Consider the following 11237-nt stretch of genomic DNA (forward strand, 5'->3'; position numbering starts at 1 on the left):
TTGCGCATATGGAGCTCGAGTGAATTCTCTGCATTGCTACCTTCCACTCCTTTTCTGATATGTTGAGGGAGAGATCCTTTTCCCATTGTCCTCTTGGATCTTTGAAAGGGAGGGACTGTAAAATAATTTTATATATTGCAGAAATGCTGTCTGAGTCCTCGAAACTGAGCAATATTTTTTCCAGCATAGAGGAAGGTGGGAGATGAGGAAAATCAGGCAGGTTTTGTTTAACAAAGTTTCTAATTTGAAGACAGTGAAAGAAATGTGTTGCTGGAAAATTAAATTTGGAAGGTAATTGTTCATAGTATGCAAAGATGTTCTCTATATAAAGATCTCTAAGCAATTTAATCCCAAATGTTTTCCATATATTAAAGACTGCATATGTTTGCAAGTGTTGAAAGAGGTGGTTCTCATGCAGAGGTGTCACAGATAAAAAATTCTCCATCTTAAAATGCTTTCTATATTGGTTCCATATTCTGAGTGAGTGAAGCACAATTGGGTAATTAGTATACAGACGGACCTTTCTAAAGCTCTCGTCATACTAGACGAGTTTTCCAGTGATCTTCAGTCGTGGACTACAGTATAGTTACATGTTCTTAAGAGAATCAGGGTAGTGATGCTCTGTTTTTGTAACTGCCAGTTCTGTAGTTTAACATCCCCAGAAACTCAGCAAGCCCGGCCTGAAACTCACCCTGACAAAAATCAAACAGGCTCAAACAACAAAATCAAAACTGAATAGGGTGGACCCGTTTGTGTGCAAGAGCTGACAACCAATGAGTGCTCAACCAGAAGTACAATGCAGACAACATGGTCACGGGAAGAGAATAAGAGCAGATGTTTTTGACTGTGAAAACTGAAGACAGGTTTGTCTGTCTGATTTTTGGGGTTTGTTGTGCCATGACAGGATGGAAAAGGGGGAAAAAACAGGACAAGGCTGCGGAAGAATTTGCCATATTTGGCAATGGTGCTGTCAGTCAGCACGTTATTGGCTGCCAGAATGAGGCAAGCTTGGGATACTTTGGAAATGTGAAACTGTGCTAAAAAGTCCACACAGAGTTGCGTGTCATCCCCTACATTTCTTAGTCATGTAATCTAATATCCTCAAGGAAACGAGATCCAGCAACTTCATCTCCCTGAACAGATATCATGTAGTGTCCGAATTCAAAAGTACAATTTTACAAAAGGAGTTAGCATAAGTAAAAATAATAGATGGGTACAATTAAGAGGCCCCAATACATTTGCCTGCTCCAAAAGTACTGACCTCTGTGTAAAATGAATCTGCAATGTCTGTTTTGCCTTGCTGTGAGAAGACATTGGCCATATGGTAGAAGCCTCCTGCCGCGGCAGTGCTGTTACAACCAAACTCCTCACTGGCAAAATAAACCTAGAATGAGACAAGAGACACTGTCATGTCTTTGAACATATTCTGAATGTCTGGTCTTTCACATCTGCTGATGTCCATCCTACTGCTTCTTCTGTGCTCACCTCATTGGCCAAATATCGAATTGCTTCTTCAAGATCACCCTTAATAGAGCACAGTAGGCCATAGCTACGGCAAAGCTTCTGATGCAAGACGTGGCTGCATTCTGGGTTCTTCATGATCACCCACTGGGATTGTGTGAGATACTCTTCTGCCTGCATCAGGCGTCCCAGACCTGAAGAAAGAAAAAAAGTGGCATTGAGTTAACAAACAAATCACAAGTGAAAGCACAAATAAGGAAACACAGATGCTTAGCTCCTTGTCTGGTAGACTATGCCATAAACTAGGAAGACTCACCAAGGTTGACCTCTGCAAGCAACAGGTAGGAGGGAACTGACTCAATGGTATTGATTCCATAAAGCTCAGTGGAAAAGCGAAGACAGTGAATGGCCGCAGGGAGGGCTTCTCCAGGATTCCCCTTGGACAACTTCAGCTGAGCAGTGCTAAGCGTCATTTCAATAAGCTGTTTCTGTTAAAACAACAAATCATGGTTGGCACATCAGGATGTTGCAGTTTAAGTCTCCTTCTGTCCTGTCCTATAAGGCAATGCTTCCCAAACTTAGTCCTGGGGACCCCCTGTGTCTGCAAGTTTTTGTTCCAACCAACTTCTGTTTTTAATTGGACTCCTAGCCCAATTAAGTGAGCTGTTATTTCCCAGTTTCTGTGTTTTGGAGTCAATGTAGACATAACAAAACTAAGTTTGGTAATTTTTTTATTAAAATGTACTAAACACTTATAAGGGAACTAGCTGTTGTGGCAAGCAGCTGGGGGGTGGCACCCAGCCGGGGATGCCTGGAAGGACCGGAGGAGGGATTACACCTCCTCCAGACCACGAGGGAGCGACTGCCCTGTTGGCTTTGGGGATCACGGGAACTGAGCTTGGAAGCTCAGCCCTATAGGGGCCCGTGGTCACCACCAGGGGGCGACCCAATGCCCGGAGAGCCCTGGTCCTCAGCACTTCCACCACACCTGGAAGTGCTTTGGGGAAGACGACTAGGGACCCCCGGAGTGCTTCCGGGTGTGCAGCTGGTATTTCCGCCGCACTGGGGAGTGCTGGTGGAAGATGATCGGGAGGCACGTGGAGAACATCCAGGTGATTATAAAAGGGGCTACCTCCCTCCATTCAATGGCTGGAGTCGGGTGCGGAGTTGACGAGGCCTTGGAAGAGAGGAGTGGAGGCGGCCTGAAGAGAAGAGCGAGGCATTGTGTGGCCTGGACTTTGGGGGAGTCTTGCGGTTGTGTGGTACTTGTAAATAGAAAATAATGTATAATAAACGTGTGTTGGGTGAACCATCGGTGTCCGGGCTGCTTTCCACACTGTGTAAGCCCGTGCTGTGAAAAGCCCAGGGCCCTAGAAACTATTGAAATCGCCGGAAAAAAAATTGAAATGTAGAGATGTCAGGTAATTGAAAGGAAGTACTCTGGGCATTTCTCTCCTAGGAGGATTTGTTTTACCGACATGCTCGCCTCGCTTGCGCATTAGCGGCTAAACAACTTTGTCTTTCTTTGGAGGTTTCATTTTGCCAACATCCTGGCCTTGCTTGCGTATTAGCGGCGGGAGGAAAAGTAAAAGGGATACAGTTTTGCCAGTGTGCTCACCTCACTTGTGCTTTAGCGGCTAAGTGACTTTGTCTTTCTTCTGAGGTTTCATTTTGCCGACGTGTTCACAACGCTTGTGTACTAGCAGCTAAGTGAGTTTCTGTTTCCTCGGAGATGGAGCCCTTACCCCGACTCCACCTCTCACTTCCGGGCCTGACAGACAAACACACACACTTCCACATGTAGACGTTTATATATAAGATTTTTTTTTTTACTTTTTAACTATTTTCAGCCTGATTTTCATTCTGCTTTTCCAGATGTTCTGATTGTTTAATTTATTTTTATCTACTAATTAGTGGGTCCGACGCTAAAGTTATTGCAGCTTTTCATCATTCAGTGTTGTTTACCTGGCTGTCAGTTCTATTTTAATTATCATTATTAGGATACAATGAAGAGTGCAAACTGCACAAAAAATAACAAAACAATAGGACAACAACAAAAGAGAGGTAATCGTCTAAAGCAAAAGTAGAAATATTTCTAAATGTCTTATAAATGTAAAAATCATACTGCTGTGCTTTTCTAAAGGCAGAATAAGAGAAGGGAAAAAAGACCATCTAAATATTATCACTAATTATGAATTTGGCTGAAACAAAAACCTGCAGCCACAATGGGTCCTCAGGACCGGGTTTGGGAACCACTGCCATAATGGATTCCAGGCTTAGCCACTGACTGGTCATGTATGTCCGAGTAAAATGACTAGTTGGCAGTAGCATATCTAGACTGGTACTTGGGAGAAGAGTGATCTGTGAATACGGTAGAGTGAATCAGTTTAGTGAAACAAAGGAGAAGCTAGTGAGCTGACAGTGGTCCTCAATCAAACATTCCTAAAAAGTGGATGTAACTTTATTATAAATGTGAATGGGGCTTTGCTTGGAATGTATTTGAGCAATATTGTGAGTTTGTGTGTAACTTTATGGTAAATTTGAGTAGTGCATGGCTTCCTATCAGTTTCGTTTTACTTGTTGCTAGACTGGGAAATACAGGATATCCAAATATAATGGTGTTCAGAAAGTAGGGTTGGTCTTCGGATTGTATCAGCATGGATTGGGTTGCACCCATACTGTACTGATTTGAATCCAAAGAATCAACTCCTAGCTCTATCAGAAGGTAGATTTCCTCCTATGTAAACTGTGTCATCATTGCTTTGATCAGGCCTCTGATGATGGTGGCACCAATCAACTAAACATGAGCATCTCTGGTGTGTAGGAAGAAGCTGAAGTACCCAAGGAGAAGCCCACGTGGACAGAGGAAGAACTCTTCAAAGAAGGTTACAAAGCCTGGAGCTGTAAGGCAGCAGTGCTAATTGCCATGCCATTGTGCCACCCTCAGGTTGATTTTAACAATGATGCAAAATCCGTCTATAATCTGAGTCTACTCATTCTAATCCAGGTTCTTCACAGCATCACTGCCTACTGTATCAACATCTAGCACAAGGCAGAAACAACCATAGTTGGGGACACTAGTTTAGTGCAGGGTATACTTTATCATGCAGGACTAATTTCGAGCTGCTAATAACTTGAATACATAAAGCTCTGAGATGTGGTATGAAAAATGGAGTAATCAGACAGTAAGTTAGGCAGATGCAAGAAGGCGGCGAACTCCATAGAATTCAAATAAAGCCTTCTGGAGCTGTGAGGTAGCAACACCAAACACTGCATCACTATGCCACCCAATAATAATAATAATAATACGTTTAAAGTTGTATTGCTTTAGGGACCTGATGGTATGAATGCCAACCTGAATGGGGGGGGAATCACAAGAGCATCTAGGTTCACTTCAGTAGATACACCATTATTAAATACACGCCCAAGGCCCTCAGTCACTCTCCCTCTGGTACCTGTCTTTGCTGCAGCTGAACTCTTTGATGTTCCCTCTCATCTGATAAACACTGAAAGGCTGGCAGGGTGCGCAGTGGGACCAGTAAATGACAGATAATCTCATGAATGCTCTCCCAGTCTGCCTTCTGGTGATCAGTGTCACTGTAAATGAATTAATCAATAGGTTATATATAAATTATATATACAAGTCCTAGTCCTAGTCATCAATACAAATGTTATGACAAGGACAAATGAATGTATATAGATAAATTGTAAAGATGTAATAAGATGCTATATTTTTTTCCCATTCATTCATACTCCAAATCTTGTTTTTCCAACACAGAGTTTCCAGGGCATATCCCAGAAGAAATGGGTGCAAGGCAGGATATAAACCCTGAACAGGATGGCACTCCAATGCAAAGAGGTCATTTAGAGTCACCAATCAACCTACTCTGCTGCCTAACCTGGGACTATCTGAACACTGTGTGGACGTAGGCAGGATGCACAGACTTCATACTGTCCAGTGACTAGGCTGAGATGTGCTCTATTTTTTTTATAGTCTGGTAATTATTCATTCATGCCAGTCTTCATAGGGTGTAGCATCAGATACCCAAAGTGAAAACTGGGTACGCATATGGAGCTTCTGTGTTTAGGCGTCTAGAGGACACTGCCACCACAAACTAGTGGCACAGATATCCTGTACTTCACTTGGCCACTGCTTGCAGCAGGCAGCTGGGCAGCATTCCAGATAAGGGGCCAAAGAGATGGGCGTTGAGGAGGTCTTTGCTACAGTACATCCATCTTTGAAATACAGCCAGCCAAATTAAATTATGATCAATGAACCTGAAGAGACACTTTAATGAGACTCATAATGGCCATGCAGAACTGCAGATTTAGCACTTTAGCTAACTTTATCAATACAACTGCAGGCAGCAGCAATGCAGACTTGAATGCAGGAGGCTTAGTCAAGAGAATTTAATATTTCATTTAGGGATCAATTTCTGGAAAATCAGTCCTGTATTTTCTGTGAAATTAGGTATTCTTCATGTCAGATGGTGGTTTTCATTATGGATGCTACCATAAGCCTTTCTGTGTGAGGCTGTGAAGTGAACCCGCTGAATCCGAACACAGGGTCACGGGGGTCTGCTGGAGCCAATCCCAGCCAACACAGGGCACAAGGCAGGAACCAATCCTGGGCAGGGTGCCAACCCACCGCAGGACACACACAAACACACCCACACACCAAGCACACACTAGGGCCAATTTAGAATCGCCAATCCACCTAACCTGCATGTCTTTGGACTGTGGGAGGAAACCGGAGCGCCCGTGAAAATGGAATGACATACTGTACACCCACACACTCACTTACAGCACCTTTAGAAAGTCTGCACCTGTTTTCCCTCTTATAACATGAATTTTAGTTCTTTTTTTTAAGAATCTACAGTGTTTATTCTACAACTCTGAAAACACAAATAAAATGTTTTAAAATGCAAATTAAAATATAAACTTGAAAAAAGTTTTTGTGGATAAGTGCTAACTCCACCTGTAACGTTCATTCAGTTTCATTCGCCACTCCATCAAAAAGCACACTCACATTCACGCGGAATCAATTCAGAGTCCCAATTAACTTAAAAGCACACCATTAGCATGGGGAGCTGAGGTACCCAGAAAAATTAGTCACGGGACAAAAGTGCAGAGTCCACAAAAATAGTGACCGGGCTGACATTTAAATCAAGATATGTCAGGCAGCATACATCATTATGGTGCCCCCCACCCATCCTCTTTACAACTGGAAACCTGAATAAGTTCTTGTGTAACCAATCAGGTTCCAAATCATGCAACAGGTTATTTTTTTGTGTCAAAGTGCAGCAATTCATATGAATTCAGAATAAATGTCAAAGCCTGCACAAAGATGTCATAATAGTTAGCAAAGCTACCCCAAAGCACTACGGATCCCAAAAGCTCCTAGGTTCATATTTCAGCCAATATGGATTTTAATGTTCTCCTCATGTCTTCATGGTTTTGTTTTGCAAGACACTCCAGTTTTTCATCCACATCCCCAGAGACATGCAGATTAGGTTGATTGGCTCTACCATTTATCCCAGTTTAAGTGAATGTGCCATGAAAAGCACTGTTCATGTGTGTGACGACCATCAAATGAATTAAGTATGTTCAGAAAATGGATGGATGGACATAGCAGTCTCTGTACTGTAGATTTCCTCTTCTGAAAAATAAATCTCAACTGTAAGTAGTATGGAGCTTTCAAAATTATTTCAACACAACAGGTTTGTAAAGCACGGATTAGGGGAGGGAAACAAAAAAGAAAACATCTTGAACTATCAGGAGGTATGGACAATATGACTAGTCAGTGAGGACAACTAGAACCCCACAATGTCCCAACAAACATGCAACAAATCTGACTCTTGTGATCAGATTGCAAGAAGAAAGTGAATTCTGAAGAATGTCCAACTTAAATGTTCCTTGAAATAGGAAGTGGAATATTTTGGACCCACTGCAAAATACAACATTTAGCACACACATAAGAAAATGTTCAAAGAGTAACGCCACTATGAAGCATGTTGGAGGAACAGCATTTCATAGGAGAGTTCCTCCACCTATCAAGAAAACTGCAAACCTTTCATGGTAGAATGAAATGTGAGTAGACCAAACTACATAAAAGTCACTGTAGAAAACTTGCTGGCACAACGTAGGAGCAATCTTTGGGAAAGATACCAGATGATCTCAGGGTAAACACACATACAAAACCATGCATCAGGTGGCAATATACAAATTCCATTTCAAATCTGATAGATAGATAGATAGATAGATAGATAGATAGATAGATAGATAGATAGATAGATAGATAGATAGATAGATAGATAGATAATTTGTCTTATACTGCATTTAATTTAATGAGTAGTATATTGTGCTTCTGCTTCCTCAAGACCTCCCCCTTGTGTGGCTTCTTCGTGGTGACTTTATTCATTATATAGACAGATAGATAATTATTTATGTACTTGCTTTTGGTTTACCCTGCTACTATATAATCCAGCACTGTCTGTGCCCTCATCTCTACATTATCATATGACTTATATACAACATTTTCACTGTGAACAGATCCACTGCTCTGGTCTTCCTTTTTGCCGTCCTTTCCTTTTTATCTCTCTTCGGGACGCTCTCTGGTCTCTCTTTCCCGATCTCTCGCTCTGTCTTATTTTTATGTACACTTATCCCCCGAAATCACTCACCAGTAGTAGGTGACCATGCACTTGGTACACTGAACCAAGGCGGGCTGCTGGCAAAGTTCACAAAGCAGTTTAACGCCTTTCGGCCAAGCCAACGGATTTACATTCGCCATCTTGTCCTGTCCAGTTGTCGAAGACGCTAAAGTGGTTGTCCGGGCAACGAACTCTGAACTTTGTGGAAAGTTGCCTGGCAACGCACGTGCCTTTACACAATACTCTGCAGTTTATCTCGGATACCAGCTTTTTTGGGAAAAGAAGCGTTTTCAACTGCTAGTGCTGCGTATGACCGGTAGATTCGTTACGTAGGGGAAGAAGAAGAATTTAGGTAAATCGCAAAAACTTTACGTGTTAAAGAGTCGCTCACAACAACGCTCTCTAAGTAGGATGAAAACTTTCTTGGCTTTGAACCGCTGTTTGAAATCTGATTGGTTATACCAGTCAGAATATTAGAAAAGTTATGTCTCGTCCATTCCATTTACCAAGAATGTCCAAAATAACATCAAATCGAGATCTGAAATTCCTTAAAGTCCTACTCTCCACAACACTACTTTCATTCCAAGTGTCTATTAACATTTATGCGAAATTTGCCCTAAAGAATATATAACTGTGTCCCCTGCATAATTTATTTCAAAGTAACAGCCTCGATCCACCGTAATAATTCCATTTATAATTGTAAACACTTGAATTATGTCTCCTTTTAATTACTATTTGCTTAAAGTCAGGATAGGAAACACATACTTTCTTACACACAGAGCATTCTTATTATAAGAACAATCCCTATAGATTTTACTAGTACCGATGTCTAGTACACATATTTTCTTAAATTTAAGAACAGTGGGGTTAAGTGAGTTGCTTAGGCTCACGCAATGACATACAGCTCGAATGTTTAAAAAGGTTCCTAAGAACAAAACAAATCTTTAGCGTATATTAAGCAACCTACAGGATACAACAGAACAAGTTTTTGTATGCAGTGAGAGTTCTTCTCAGATCAAGAACCCCCTTGGTATTTCACAAAGCCGTTTTTTTTCTTTTTATGGAACCTGTTATAGATGTAAATAAAAGCTTCTTTCTGGAACCTTCATAAGGATGTTGCTTTTGAGATCCAAAAATGGTTCACCTATGGCATCGCTCTGAAGAACCATTCCGGCACCCTTATTTTTAAGAGTTTACATTAAGACCCCTCTGTATTGTGCACCATTATTCTATTTCTTAAGTCTTCTCAGCAGTACTTTAGGTCACCATATTTCTTCCATTAATTTTTGCTATCCATATTCACATACACATATATATTCCAGTGGTTTCATTTGTAGCTAATTTACAATATATTCCAGTATTTAAGACCCCTTTTGTCATAGGTGTCCTTGCTACAATAGTTACAACTTTTCTACTCACTTTAAAAAAAATAAGCACTGCTGCCTCACTATAAGGAGATTAGGGTTTGTGTGGCGGGTGCTCCATGCATGGCGTTTGTATGCTCTCCTGTGTCTATGCAGGTGTTCTCCAGGTGTTCCAGTTTCATCCTGTAGTCCAAAGACATGCAGGTCAGATAAGTTGGTGTTGCTGGCATCCAGTCCAAGTATTGTTCCTGCCTTGTGCCTGATGGGCTTCATCTGCCCTACAGCCCTGTTCAAGGTAAAAGGGTTAAGAAAATGGAAGGATAGGTGAACACAGTATGTGAACAATATTTCATCAATGCCATTCTAGGACAATATAGGAATACAATTATTCATAACATTTTCTTGCATAGCTGCTAATACGCTGCATACATGCAAATATACAGGCACCTGTCTGTTTAAAACATTTTTAAATGTTAATTTACTTTATTACAGTGAAAATATACAATTAATTGAATGTCTTTTTTGGAAATGTTTTACTCTGCACTTTTTTCCAAACGTTTATTTTACTCCACACACCCCTTTAAAGTTCAGACCCTTTAAGAGTTTCAGCTATGTCCCTTTGATTCTCATTAATGCTTGCTTACACTCTTAAACATAATGATTCTTTAGTGGTACTTTACTGGGTTGTGTGGTCCTTTGTTGGATCACTGCCTGACAAAGAACCATTTAATTCTTTGTACATGAAATGAGCTCTTTAATCTTTGAAAAGGTTCCTACTCCATGGACAAAATGTAAATCTTCAATATATAGGAAGCTACACTCTTAAAAATAGACGCTGAATTGGTTCTTCAGAGCGTTCCCAAAAGAAACATCCACAAGATGGTTGCAGAAAGAACCTTTTATTTATTTAGATCTGTAACAGACACAATACAGTAAATGACCATGAATAGATGGTGACAGATTTGTAAAATACCAGTAAGTCATGATTTTAAAAGTACTCTTGCTGCATACAATAACACAGGCTTAGTCCTGGTTTTCTTAATCTTCTAGTGTTCTACAGCCTACCATACATTAAAGATTTCAGGATTTTTTTTCCACAAATTAGGAAATTTTTCAAAGTACAAAAAACAACTTCATATGCAAAAAAACATTCCCAGAATGAAATGGTGCTTTATCAAGCAATGGTTCTATGACAAAACCATTGTGAGCGCTGAAGTCGAAAAACGACGAGATAAACACCAATTTAAAATTAAAAGCAATTTCTTTAATATTTATTCTTGGTGAGTTAGAGAGACTGTGAGACTAACCCCCCACCCCCCAACTCAGTCAACTGATTTGAGTTTGGGCAGACTGGCCTAAAAGAAAAACTGTTCTCTCTTTTATCACCTAGCTTGTTCATTAGCCAAAGAGAGAACAGAAAAAAACATAACAGTTAATTTTGAGGTCATACATACCTGTAGATTAGGGTTACATCTTAATTTATGACATATAGGAGTACAGAAAAACAAAGCAGTACCAGGCACTTACATTTTCTAAAGAATATACCCTCCTCAGTACACACATACAAACCCATTTTACAACAACAAATTTATATAGCACATTTTCATACAAAAATGTAGCTCAAAGTGCTTTACATAATGAAGAAAAGAAAAATAAAACACAAAGTAAGAAATTAAAATAAGACGACATTAGTTAACAAAGAAAAAGAGTAACGTCCGATGGCCAGGGAGGACACAAAAGAAAATAAAAAGAAAAAAAT

At 40.4% G+C, this 11237-nt stretch overlaps 1 protein-coding gene across 1 annotated transcript in view; it reads right to left on the reverse strand.

Moving 5' to 3' along the window:
- The window catches only part of zmynd12 (zinc finger, MYND-type containing 12), a 29333-nt gene extending 21043 nt beyond the window's left edge, over positions 1-8290 (reverse strand). The window contains exons 1-5 of the mRNA XM_028807688.2: positions 8145-8290; positions 4917-5058; positions 1778-1949; positions 1486-1655; positions 1262-1384 (exon numbers count right to left, since the gene is read on the reverse strand). Of these exons, the coding sequence (XP_028663521.1) occupies positions 1262-1384; positions 1486-1655; positions 1778-1949; positions 4917-5058; positions 8145-8254 (717 nt within the window). The 5' untranslated portion in view covers positions 8255-8290. The remainder of the gene's footprint in view (positions 1-1261; positions 1385-1485; positions 1656-1777; positions 1950-4916; positions 5059-8144) is intronic.
- Between the last annotated feature and the right edge of the window lie 2947 nt (positions 8291-11237).

The sequence above is a fragment of the Erpetoichthys calabaricus genome, chromosome 8, assembly GCF_900747795.2.
Source record: "Erpetoichthys calabaricus chromosome 8, fErpCal1.3, whole genome shotgun sequence".
NCBI classification, from domain to species: domain Eukaryota; kingdom Metazoa; phylum Chordata; class Cladistia; order Polypteriformes; family Polypteridae; genus Erpetoichthys; species Erpetoichthys calabaricus.